At 47.1% G+C, this 14,212-nt stretch overlaps 1 protein-coding gene across 1 annotated transcript in view; it reads left to right on the forward strand.

Moving 5' to 3' along the window:
• Positions 1 to 1,434: 1,434 nt before the first annotated feature.
• Positions 1,435 to 14,212, forward strand: part of TMEM211 (transmembrane protein 211) — a 28,310-nt gene continuing 15,532 nt past the window's right edge. Inside the window, exon 1 of the mRNA XM_040416573.1 lies at positions 1,435 to 1,677. Within this exon, the coding sequence (XP_040272507.1) occupies positions 1,468 to 1,677 (210 nt within the window). The 5' untranslated portion in view covers positions 1,435 to 1,467. The remainder of the gene's footprint in view (positions 1,678 to 14,212) is intronic.

Genomic DNA, 14,212 nt, shown 5'->3' on the forward strand with positions numbered 1-14,212 from the left:
TAGAAAAGTCAACATAGATAAAATGGGAAGCCATGCACAGCATTACTCAAATCTAATGCTCAGATGTAGGTTTCCTTAGTAGGGTGAGAAGGACATTAGACAACCTCATCCATGGACAAAAGTAAGTTGGAATAATTAGACTAAACATAGCAGCTTTCAGCTATATGATGTTATGTTGTGTAATATGTTAAGTATAATGTGCATCGTACAGTTTACATACTCATTTCTATACATGATTGTGATTGAAAATTGTCATCATATGTGCTACTCAGAAATGATGACTTAGGTGTCCACATGAACAATAATCTCACCCAATGAACGAGCATATTGCTCATTCATTGGGTTATTTGCATTAACTTTAAACTAAACAATTATCGTGAATGAGGATTCCTACTAATGTTTATTATGAATAATTGCCCTGTGTAAACCTGCCATATAACTGAGTTTGGAAGCAAACTGGGCAATCCTTAGCACTTTTTAGTAGATGCACTGTACAAACTAATTAGAGATACAGCAGGAAGTGTCTCCAGTATCTTGACAATCAGATCAGTTGTGGACATACAGTACTTTGCAAAAGTTTTAGGCAGTGGGGGAAAAAGTTAATGAACAAGAGAATTCCAAATCAAATGTTTGGTCTGACCACCCTTCGCCATAGTTTTTGAAGGAACTTGGCACACAAGTTGTTCCAAACATCTTGGAGAACCAACCACAGATCATCTGTGGATGCAGTCTTGCTCAAATCATGCTATCTCTTCATGTAATTGCAGACAGTTGATGACGTTGAGTTCTGGGCTCTGTGGGGGCCATATCATCACTTCCAGGACTCCCTCTTCTTTTTTTTACGATTAACAGAGTTCTTAATGACATTGGCTGTATGTTTGAGGTGGTTGTTCTGCTGAAGAATACATTTAAATTATGAACTCTTCTATTTCTGAAAGCATTTTCATTTGCTGTATTTTTTCGACACCTACCTAAACCGTTTTTTACAGTAACGTACAACCCAGCAAGTGTAAAGTGTCTTCATTGTCCGGTCTCAGCAGGTGGCCATCAGGAGTAAGCCGCACTTAGCTGGGGAATATACAGGCAGTCTAGATCATCACCACCTCCTGCATTATTTGTCCAGGCTGTGGCAGACACAAATTGAGCAAATATACATAACAGTAAAGATACACACAGAACATAATTGAAATATGAACACATAAAATCAACATAATAACACAAAATCATCTTTCAAAATTAGCTAAACATAATGCACAATCACAGTAATAACATGTGAAAAGTGAATAAAAAGTGTGCTATAACAGTCAGTAACCTTCATGGAAACCTTTTAAGTCAACATTTGTAGGTTTCTAAGCTAGAGTAAACATGTTTCTCTCATAAACTGATAAGCTGCTGCAACAATTGTAATGAAGGTTTTCTGTTTTGCAGGTTTTTTTGAGTAGTAAATTGTATTGATCTACAGTCCCAATGGTGTCGTGCATGGGATCTCTCTGGGTCACCTTGTCCTTCATTTTGTCCCTCATCTTAGCATTCAGCTTAATGTCCTCTGCATGGTTTAAACATGACAAAACAACCTTTGGCGTGTTTGTTCAGTGTGCTGGGGAAATCAGCTCTCCGTGTAACCAAACTTGCATCACTTTCCGAACCTTAGAGGAAATTCCAGATATGTCTTGGAAGGTAACCAGAGAAATGTAATATACTTTCAATATGTGAAATATGCTAAACTTCGTTTAATTCGACTGTTTATTGTAAGGTTATATGGTAGATATGTTATAGTTGTGCCAGATACTACCCATCAGAACAATATAATAATACAGCATATGTCCCAACTTTTGAAAAGACGGAAGAGGGACACAAATTTGGCGCAGGAAGTACGCCACGGCAAATTTTTTCCACACTAGGCCACACCTCTAACTCTGCCCAAAACATAGCTAACATAAAACTAACATAACACCTAATCCCACCCAGTCCCCTAAATGCCCCCACATAGTAACTATTCCCCCTTTATGCCACCACACAGTAGTTATGCTAGCATTGTGCCCCCCTCACAGTAGTTATAGTCTGATATGTGCCCCTCACAGTAGTTATGGCCAGATATGTGCCCCCTCACAGTAGTTATGGCCAGATATGTGCCCCCTCACAGTAGTTATGGCAGATATGTGCCCCCTCACAGTGGTTATGGACAGTTATGTGCCCCCTCACAGTAGTTATGCCCAGATATGTGCCCCCTCACAGTAGTTATGCCCAGATGTGCCCCCTCACAGTAGTTATGCCCAGTTATGTGCCCCCTCACAGTATTATGCCCAGTTATGTCCCCCTCACAGTAGTTGTGCCTAGTTATGTGCCCCCTCACAGTAGTTATGCCCAGTTATGTGGTCCCTCACAGTAGTTATGCCAATATATGTGCCCTCTGACAGTAATATGCCCAGCTGTGCCCCCTTGACAGTAATTATGCCCAGCTGTGCCCCCTGACAGTAATATGCCCTGTAAAATGCCCCCTGACAGTAATATGCCCAGCTGTGCCCCCTGACAGTAATATTTTGTAATTAGCCCCCTGAGTCAATAGTTTGTAAGACCAACTTTCACAATTACAGCTGCAAGTCTTTTGGGGTATGTCTCTACTAGTTTGTACATCTAGAGGCTGACATTTCTGCCCATTATTCTTTGCAAAATAGCTCGAGTTCAGTCAGATTGGATGGAGAGCATCTGTGAACAGCAGTTTTCAAGCCTTGCCTGTGGGATTTAAGTCTGGATGTTGACTGGGCCATTGAATATGCTTTGAGCTAAACCATTCCATTGTAGCTCTGGCTGAATGTTTAGTGTTGTTGTCCTGCTGGACGGTAAACTTCCATCCCAGTCTCAAGTCTTTTGCAGCCCTAACAGGTTTTTCTCCAGGATTGCCCTGTATTTAGTCCATCCATATTCCCATCAACTCTGACCAGCTTCCCTGCTGAAGAAAAGCATGCTGCCACCACCATGCTTCACAGTGGGGATGATGTGTTCAGGGTCATGTGTAGTGTTAGTTTTCCACCACACATAACATTTTGCATTTACACTAAAAAGTTCAACTTTGGTATCATCTGACCACATCACCTTCTTCCACATGTTTGCTTTGCCTCCAACATGGCTTGTGGCAAACTGCCTGACTGAGACCACCTTGGCGTGGGTAGGCAGGCACAGATTTGTTTTGATAAAAATATATTAGCTGAGAGTCTCAGATTTTATCATTAGAGTAAGGGCTTAGTCTATATATTATCTTTGCATCTATTTAGTGCATTATTGTCCGTGACTTTATAAATGTAGCCATGCACATTCGCATATTTACTATCATATCGTGCAGGATGTTTTGTATCTTTTATCCATGATTTTTTTTATATGTCTTGAAGGAGCGGCACCTTCAGGTGTGAATGTGCTTCTAGCATGGAAGTAGCATTCATGTGCACTTTTGCCCCACCTATCTAATAGGCGACCTTGATTAAGGTGGTACATATAGCTGTGTGTGCTCCACTTCTCATTGGTTGCTTGATGCACAAAGGTGGCTAGGAGCAACACACTATATGTGCAGGGTCTGCTCTCCTGAATATTTATGCCCATATGGTAGGGGTGGGCGATATAGACGATATAGGCGATATGCGATATAAATTTGTGCCACGATATGGATTTTGAGCATATCGCCTATATCGCCGGACCGCGATATGATCGCGCTCTCTGCACGCACCATCTTCTCCTGAGCCGGCACAGTGGAGGAGAGAGTCCCTCCCTCCCCACTGTGCGCGGCTGCCGCTGACCACCAATGACAAAAGCGGAGGAGGGGAGGGACTGACAGTAAATCATTGAGTTTTCACGATCTCAGTGAGCGCGTGAAAACTCAAATCCGTTGGTATATTCTAACCCCCAGGCGTTCCCATGGTGACAGGGACGCTTGCCTGGGGGTTAGAATATACAGGGCCACGCCGCTGACAGTAGAACATTTAAAAACTAATCAGTAACTTTAACTTTATTAATTGGTGATCTCTTTACTGTATACCTTACTAGGTCTTAGCTCCCCGGTAACAGCAGGCAGTGCGGGCGGGCGGCGCTCACTCACTGACGTCACGCGCCTGCTCCTCCCACTAGGCGGCGCAGGCGCGTGACGTCAGTGAGTGAGCGCCGCCCCCCGCACTGCCTGCTGTTATCGGAGCTAAGACCTAGTAAGGTATACAGTAAAGAGATCACCAATGAATAAAGTTAAAGTTACTGATTAGTTTTTAAATGTATTTTTTAGGGGAGGGGGGGGGATCTGTGGATGGCACCGTTTAGGGGAGGGGGGGTGTCTGTGGATGGCACAGTTTGGGGGAGGGGGGTGTCTGTGGATGGCACAGTTTGGGGGGGGATCTGTGGATGGCACCGTTTAGGGGAGGGGGGGATCTGTGGATGGCACCGTTTAGGGGACGGGGGGGATCTGTGGATGGCACCGTTTAGGGGAGGACGGGGGGGATCTGTGGATGGCACCGTTTAGGGGAGGGGGGGGATCTGTGGATGGCACCGTTTAGGGGAGGGGGGGGATCTGTGGATGGCACCGTTTAGGGGAGGGGGGGGGATCTGTGGATGGCACCGTTTAGGGGAGGGGGGGATCTGTGGATGGCACCGTTTAGGGGAGGGGGGGATCTGTGGATGGCACCGTTTAGGGGAGGGGGGATCTGTGGATGGCACCGTTTAAGGGAGGGGGGGATCTGTGGATGGCACCGTTTAGGGGAGGGGGGGATCTGGGGATGGCACCGTTTAGGGGAGGGGGGATCTGGGGATGGCACCGTTTAGGGGAGGGGGGGATCTGGGGATGGCACCGTTTAGGGGAGGGGGGGGATCTGGGGATGGCACCGTTTAGGGAAGGGGGGGGATCTGGGGATGGCACCGTTTAGGGGAGGGGGGGGATCTGGGGATGGCACCGTTTAGGGGAGGGGGGGGATCTGTGGATGGCACCGTTTAGGGGAGGGGGATCAGCTCCCTGCTGCTGTGTGCACAAAGCACAGGGCAGCAGGGAAAGTGTAAAGTCCTATTCACCCTAATAGAGCTCTATTAGGGTGAATATGACAAGGGTTCTACGTTCTAGCCCTTAAGGAGACTAATAGTTATTAAATAAAAAGTAAAAAAAAGTTTAAACACGCCCCCCCAAATATAGAAAACAATATATCGCAATATATATCGCACATGCTTAAAATTATATCGCAATATAGATTTTAGGCCATATCGCCCACCCCTACCATATGGCATAGGTAGGTTTAAAGTAGGACCTGCCTGACTGAGACCACCTTGGCGCGGGTAGGTGGGCACAGATGTGTTTTGATCAAAATATATTGGCTAAGAGTCTCAGATTTTATCATTAGAGTGAGGGCTATATAATATATATATATATATATATATATATATATATGTTTGGATCTATTGTTTTAGTGCATTTTTTTCTGTGACTTTATAAATGTACCCATGCACATCTGCATATTTACTTATGTTTTGTATCTCTTCTCCGTGACTTCTTAGGCCTTCTTTCAAAAGTGGCTTTCTTTCTGCCATTCTTCCATAAAGACCAGATTTGTGGAGTACATGACTAATAGTTGTCCTGTGGACAGATACTCCCACCTAAGCTGTAGATTTCTGGAGCTCCTCCAGTGACCATGGGCCTCTTGGCTGCCTCTCTAATTAGTGCTTTCCTTGCCTAGGCTGTCAGATTTGGAGGATGGCTATGTCTTGGTAGGTTTACAGTTGTGCCATACTCCTTAAATTTTCGGTTGATGGCTTGAACAGTGCTTTGTGAAATGTTCAGAGCTTAGGTATTTTTTATATCCTAACCCTGCTTTACACTTCTCCACAACTTTATCCCTGATCTGGTGTGTTCCTTGGTTTTCATGATGCTGTTTGATCACCAATGTTCTTTAACAAACCTCTGAGGCCTTCACAGAACAGCTGTAGTTATGCTGAAAATAAATTACACACAGGTGGACTCTATTTACTAATTAGGTGGTTTCTGAAGGCAATTAGTCACACTGGATTTTATTTAGGGGTATCAGAGTGCAGGGGGGCTGAATACTAATGCACCAGATTTTTATTTATTAAAATGTTTTAAAACCATGTATTATTTCAATTCACACATACTTTCTACTTTGTGTTGGTCTATCACATAAAATCCCAATAAAATACGTTTAAGTTTGTGGGGGTAACAAGAAAAAAAGTGGAGAAGTTCAAGGAATATGAATACTTTTTCAAGGCACTGTAGCAGCAGCACATACCCTCTAGGATGCAGGTGCCCATTGACTTATGATAATGAATACACAGCACTTTAGTTTGAATGATCTTTGTAAAACAGAATGTATATTTAATATGATTTGTATAAAGCAGATTAGATCATTTTAATAGACACACCTTTTTATCAGTTTTGGTCCATTTACTTATGATTTGGAGGGATCCTACTAATCTGTAGACAATATATAGAGTTAATATAACATTATCCTATAAGTGGAATACATAAAGCATCACCTGACGTTTTGTTGCATTCATCATGATTTGACTGTGTATCTACTTGATATCTCAGCAACAATGTTTGAATGCAGACATATGCCCACTGCAGCCAATCAGTGGTGAGCAGTGGTGACCTCAAAGATGCATATATATATTGTGGGGTTTCGCTCTGGTAGATAGGGTAAGCAGGCGCAGTACAGAGGCAAAATCCAAGTTCTTAATTCACACACAATGGAAAGTTCATATAACACAAGTCACCTTGCTGGCAGTTCTACCTCCAGTAGTCCACAGCAGGCTTTAGTGGCCCTGTTTCCCCAGATTGCGGCTCTCAGCCCTCCAGCATGGCACAAAGCCTCAGATCCAAAAAACTGACCTCTTGAGCTCCACTGTCAGATGGAGGTAATCCTCCTCACCTGGCAGTGCTGGCTGATTTTTATACCTGGGAAAACCCGCCCTGGAATATGGGGAGCAGTCACCTACCCAGCACTTTGACTACTCCCAGTAAGAGCCGTCCCGGATCAGCTATTACAGCCATAATAAGTATAAAGGTGTCAAACAGCAACTGCTGCTGACACAAAAACCGTCTCTTACTCCACCGAGGCCAGGATCCTCAGTGACACGTACTTATAATCCACGATGATTCCTTGTACCTTCTTACAATATATATATTGTGGGGATTCGCTCTGGTAGGCAGGGTAAGCGGACACAGAACAGAGGCAAAAAAACTGTTTGTAAAACAAAACTTCAGTGTTTATTCACACACAAGGCAAAAACAATGCAACATTTTTCAGTCTTAGTGTTAGTTCACACAAAGTAAAGTCCAAAGAACAAAACAATCACCTTGTTAACAGTTTTTCACCAGCGGTCCACAACAGGCTTTAGGGGGCCTGTTTCCCGCATGCGTCTTTCAGCTCTCTAGCACGGCACCATGCCTCAGATCCCAAAACAGAGACACCTTGCTGCTGAGCCCAGCTGTCTTTTTTAAAGGGAACCTGTCACCGGGATTTGATGTATAGAGTTGAGAACATGGCTCTGTGTGATGTGTCCTGTACGTGAGATGAGTCCAGAGTGAAGGAGCGCAGCACGGCCCCGCATCAGACAGCCAGAGAGCCTTAATTTCGCGATGCGCGAGCTAGCGCATGCGCTGTTCCTTCCCTCAGGCTGATGCCAGCACAGGGAAGGAACACTATGAGGACACTGAGCATGCGCAAGCTCGCGCATCGCAAGATTACGGCGCTCTGGCTGTCTGACATCAGGGAGCAAGAAGGAGATTCTGAGGATGCGGGGCGGTTCTGCGTTCCTTCACGCTGGACTCATCTCACGTACAGGACACATCTCAGGGTAATTTGCATATGGATCAAATAGTTTTTTTCCACAATAAAAGCACACAGAGTTATGGGGACTGGGTATTGCGGATGTGCTAGCGGCCATCTAGCAACCCATGTCCTCAGCTCTATACATCAAATCCCGGTGACAGGTTCCCTTTAAGGACAGCGAGGTGTTGTCAAAACACGGACTGGCACTTAAAATCCAGTCCGGTGCTTAACCCTACCTGGCTGCAAATCAGCCCAGCAGCACACACTGGGAGGAAACTACCTGTCCTCCCAGACCATGCCCTTCACTGTGTCACATACCCCCCCCCCCCCCATTTGTTCAACCCTGAGGGGGTGAACACTCGCCAGACAATCTACTTGGGACACAGGGCATCCGCGTTTCCCTGTAACCAGCCTGCCCTGTGTTCCACTGTAAATTTAAAGTTCTGTAGGGACAGGAACCATCAGGTGACCTGGGCATTTCTGTCTTTGGCCTGGCTCATCCACCTGAGAGGGGAGTGGTCGGTCACCGATAGCCAGGCAATCTCTCTCCAATATACTGTACCTGGTCTCAGCTGGGGTGAGCTTACGGCTGAGGAAGACAATGGGATGCTCCTCCCCGTTGACTTCCTGGGACAGTACAGCACCGAGGCCCACCTCTGAGGCATCCGTCTGTACTATAAATTCCCGCTTGAAGTCGAGTGTCACCAAAACTGGGGACCCACACAGGGCCGACTTCAAAGCGGAGAACACCTCTTCCGCCGGATCAAAAGTCCTGTCAATGGCGCGGCTATCGTAGCAAAGTGGCGGACGAACCTCATGTAATAGCCCACCATCCCCAGGAACGACTTTACTTGCCTAGAGGTGACAGGTCGGGGCCAATCCGTATCGCCTCTATTTTGTTTACTTGGGGTTTGATGACTCCGCGCCCAACGACATACCCTAGGTATTTAGTCTCTTCTTACCCTATCGCACACTTTTTTGGGTTAGCGGTCAAGCAAGCCTTCCTAAGGAAGTCCACCACAGCATGTACCTTAGGTAGGTGACTTTCCCAGTCGGTACTGTGGATAATGATAGCGTCCAGGTACGCCGAAGCGTACCGATGATGTGGACAGAGTACAATGTCCATTATCCTTTGAAATGTGGCAGGAGCGCCATGTAGACCAAAGGGTAATACCTTGTACTGATACAGCCCCTCTGGTGTGATGAAAGACATTTTCTCCTTGGCAGACTCCATCAAGGGTACCTGACAGTACAGTTTGGTGAGGTCCAAAACAGAGAAATACCGGGCTTGGCCTAACTTTTCAATAAGCTCAACCACTCGGGGCATGGGATATGCATAATACTTGGAAACCTCATTAAGTTTGCGGAAGTCGTTACAGAATCGTAACGTCCCATCCGGCTTGGATATTAAGACTATCGGACTGGCCTGTTCACTTTTTGAAACCTCGATGACGTCTAGCCGCAGAATTAGCTGCACTTCCTTGGACACCATCAACTGTTCAATATGCTCACACTGTAGTTGATTTACCCGGTACAGTATCTCCTGTTGAACCACAAAATGGGGGAACATAGACTCGGCCCCAGTTGTTGCGGATCACCCTCAACTACTACCACATTTTCCCAGGCCCGAGATAGTCGGGTCCTGGTGCTGTGCGGTACCAAAATTGTCTCCAGAGACGTTAAGGTCTGCCAACTCCGGACCCGGCGGCAAATCCTCCACGTCTCCCACCATTACATTCAGTGGGGTTGGCTCCCCCCCTTCCACCGCAGTGACTTGTGACATCTGTCCAATACCTTCTGTGTGTCAGGGTCAGAGATTGGAGAAATATAAGTGAAAATTACTATATTTTTTCCATCATTTTCAATACTTTTTCTATAGAGGGTGTCTGCAGTGACTTGTGACATCTGTCCAATACCTTCTGTGTGTCAGGGCCTAGAGATAGGAAAAATATAAGTGAAATCTATTTTCTTCTGAAGAAGACGAGCAGTAAGAGACGGGGAAGTGGCCGTGATGCTGATGGTTCACGCAGAGGCTGTGGCCCAGGGTGCGTGGAAACTGTGCCTGCTGCCAGAGCACAAGAAAAACAATCATCCATGATACCTAGCTTCATGTCCCAGTTTGCAGGGCGTTGCAGGTAAAAACTCTTGAAGTCAGACCAGGGCGACCAGGTGGTCGGTTGGATTGCAGCAGATAATGCTTCCAGTCAGTTAAGCACCACCCTGTCTTCCACCAAGTCCAGTCTCAGTAGCCAAGAGTCTGGTCAACAGAATCCTCTCCCTGATCCTCCTTCCTCCTACCATGGAGAGTCTGGCCAAACAAGTGATCCCACACTCAGAAATTCCAAGGAGCTCTTTTCATCGCCATTACTTGAGTTTGCTCTCTCGCCAAGCACACTTGAAGAGGGACATGAGATCTTGTGCTCTGATTCCCAACCTCTTGAGTATCCATAGTCACAAGAACATGACAGTGGGGAACGGCAATTAGTGTTTAATGAGGTGGATGATAATGAGACACAGTTGCCAATGAGTCAACCGCAATTACTGTCTCAAGAGGTTGATGAAGAGGATGAGACACAGTTGTCAATCACTGAGGTTGTGGTTAGGTCAACAAATCAAGATGATGATCAGAGTGAGGAAGTGGAAGAGGATGTGGTGGACGATGAGGTCACTGACCCAACCTGGGAAGGTGAAAAGCTGAGCGAGGACAGCAGTACAGAGGGGGAAGGATCTGCAGCACTGCAACAGGCTGGAAGAGGCAGTGGGGTGGCAAAAGGGAGAAGGCGGGCCACACCAAACAGGCCCGCAACTGTTCCACAGAGCACCCCCTAGTGGAAATCTCCCTTGCCAAGGGGTAGATGTTCCGCAGTATGGCACTTTTTGGGGGAAAGTGTGGACGACAAAAGAATAGTAGTTTGCAACCTGTGCCACACCAAAATGAGCCGGGGCGTGAACACTAGCAACCTCGCCACCACCACCAGCATGATCCGCCACATGGCATCCAAGCACCGTAATAAGAGGGATGAATGCCTAGGGTCCACAATCTGTGTCTGCGATTCACACCACTGCCTCCTCTTCCCCTATGGTACATGCTGGCCAATCACCTGTCGAAGGCGCAGGTGAGAATGCCTCCTGCCCTGCACCTGGACCTTCGCAAGCACCATCAGCGACCACATCCACTTCTTTGTCCCAGCGCAGAGTCCAAATGACATTATCCCAGGCATTTGAACGCAAGCGCAAATACCCAGCCACCCACACACAGGTCTTAGCACTAAATGCGCACCATTCCAAATTACTGGCCCTGGAAATGTTGCCATTTAGGCTTGTGGACACTGAAGCCTTCTGCAGCCTGATGTCTGTGGCTGTCCCACGGTACTCTGTCCCCAGCCGCCACTATTTTGTAAAGTATGCCATGCCCGCCTTACATAAACATGTTTCCCGAAACGTCACACGTGCCCTGACCAACGCAGTTGCTGGGAAGGTCCACTTAACCACGGACACATGGACAAGTGCATTTGGCCAGGGACGCTACATTTCCCTGACGGTACACTGGGTGAACATTGTGGAGGCCAGGAGTGAGTCGTACCCTGGAATGGCACAGGTGCAACCGACGCCGAGGATTGCGGCCCTGATTCCATCAGGGTTTCCGCCAGTACCTATGTTAGTGGCTCTAACCCCCACTTCTCCTCCTCCGCCTCCTCCCCACTTCCACCTCCGAATTATCCACGTGCAGCACCAGTCAGCCATCAACCGGTAGCTGGAAGCAGTGTAGCACTGCAGTGGGGAAGCGTCAACAGACAGTGCTGAAGCTGATATGCTTAGGGGACAAACAGCACACCACCGCAGAGATGTTGCAGGGGATAAGAGACCAGACTGAGCTGTGGCTCTCGCCACTCACCCTACAACCAGGCATGGTTGTGTCTGATAATGGCCATAACTTGGTGGCAGCTTTGGAGCTCGGCAAGCTCAGACACATCCCATGCCCACGTCTTAAACTTAGTTGTTCAGCGGTTTCTCAAAACCTACCCCAATTTGCCTGAGCTACTGGTGAAGGTGCGCCGCGTTTGTGCACATTTCCGCAAGTCATCGACAGCTTCAGCCGGTCTGTCAATGCTGCAGCAGCGCTTTAACTTGCCAGCTCACCGGCTGTTGTGTGACGTGAGCACGCGCTGGAACTCCACAGTCCACATGTTGGCCAGGCTTTGTGAGCAGCAGAGGGCAGTAGTGGAATACCTGCTGCAACATGGTCATCGCCTTTCCAGTCAGCTTCCGCTAATCAGAAGCGAGGAGTGGGCATGGATGTCTGACCTCTGTGAGGTTTTAAGAAATTTTGAGGAATCAACACAGATGGTGAGCGACGATAACGCTATTAGCAGCGTAACTATCCCACTTCTGTGTCTACTCAAACGCTCGCTGCTCACAATTAAGGACGATGCTTTGCATGTGGAAGAGGTGGAAATGGGGAAAGAAGACATTAGACAGGCTGATAGCCAGACCACCCTTAGTTCGTCTTCTCAGCGCGAATTGGACGATGAAGAGGAGGAGGAGCAGGAGACGGTTGCCTCCGCTACAGAGGGTAGTACCCATGGAAGTTTAATTTAATCTGTTCAGCGTGGGTGGGCAGAAGATGAGGAAGAGGATGAGGAGATTGAGAGTGATCCTCCTGATGACGACAGCGAAGTCTTGCCTATTGGTACTCTGGCACACATGGTTGACTTCATATTAGGCTGCCCTTCCCGCGACCCGCGCGTTTTACGCATTTTAGACAACACAGAGGCAGGGCAACACTTTCCAAAGCCTGGGACAGTTTCATGACACCCTGCCAGCACCCTCACCCTGATGTGCGGTCTAGTGTCACAAGGAGGGAAAAGTTTTGGAAGATGGTGAAAGAGTACGTAGCAGACCGTATCAGGGTCCTCAGTGATCCCTCAGTGCCTTAAAACTACTGGGTGTCCAAGATGGACACGTGGCATGAACTGGCGCTCTACGCCTTGGAGATCCTGGCCTGCCCTGCCGCCAGCGTTTTGTCTGAGCAGGTATTTAGTGCTGCTGATGGCATTATAACTGATAAGCGTATCCGCCTGTCAACTGAAAATGCTGACAGGTTGACGCTTATAAAAATGAACAAGGCCTGGATTGCCCCTGACTTCTCTACTCCACCAGAGGAAAGCGGATGAACAAAGGCACTTTAAATGTGTTGTTTAATGTACTCAATACACTGTATTCCTATGTACCCTTCCACCACAAAAAAGGGTATATGGTTAAATCTTCCTTTTCTCCTCCTCCTCTTCCATCATATCAACATGATTATTTGTCGCATATAATTCCCTCGCATATAATTTTTTACAGGATCAGGTCAGCTAATTTTTGGCAGCACTTGCACTTTATATACAGGAAAGAATGTTTCTTAACTATTTTTTTTTTCCGGTTTTGTGCGTATTATTGTCAGTCTGTAAAAGTGGCGTAGTACTTGGACAACATGGTTCACAGCAGCAACCTCAGAGTCCAAGATGCATCTAGACATCCTCCCCATGCTGTTTCTGAACCCTTTCTGTGGTGTTCTCCCCATGCTGTTTCTGAACCCTTTCTGTGGTGTTTCCATCAATTTCTGACCTTTTCCTATGAACCAGGCACTCTCTCCTCTTCAGAGCAGGGGGTGCCTGGTTTAATGCTCGGGTTTTCCTATTGACTTCCATTATACTCGAGCATCCCGATGTGTTCGGCCAGAGCACCCAAGCACTTTGGTGCTCAATCAACACTACTCAGATCCCAAAAAAGAGACACCTTGCTGCTGAGCCCAGCTGTCTTTTAACCACCTCCGGACCGCCTAACGCAGGATCGCGTTCCGGAGGTGGCAGCGCTGCGCAGAGTCACGCATATACGCGTCATCTCGCGAGACGCGAGATTTCGCTCAAAGCAGGCCCGCGCATGCGCATCGCGGGCCGGCAAAATTAAAAGAAGTATTTCGTCACCAGCCTGCCAGCAACGATCATTGGCTGGCAGGCTGGCGATTTTCAAAAAATCCAATCCAAAGTCATATAACAGATCATATTAGTAAATATGATCTGTTATATGGCTTGTCTGCTCCTGTGCTGGTCCTTTTCGTCGGTTGGATCCAGCACAGGAGCAGACTGAACTGTGAGTACACCAAACACTACACCTTAGCCCCAGATCACCCACCTGCACCCCAATTAACCCTTTGATCACCCCTTTGATCGCCCCTGTCAATCACTAGTGAAAGGAAAAAAAGTGATCAGTGTAAACTGTCACTTTTTTTTTTTCACTGGTATTGGCTGTTAGGTTTTAGGGATAGTTTAGGCCCCTTGGTTAGGTAGTTAGCGTCAGTTAGCGCCCACCCCACCGCACCGCAGTCACTTTTATTCGCTGTTTAGCGTATCGCTAATCAG

Source organism: Bufo bufo, chromosome 2 (genome assembly GCF_905171765.1).
Source record: "Bufo bufo chromosome 2, aBufBuf1.1, whole genome shotgun sequence".
Classification (NCBI taxonomy): Eukaryota; Metazoa; Chordata; class Amphibia; order Anura; family Bufonidae; genus Bufo; species Bufo bufo.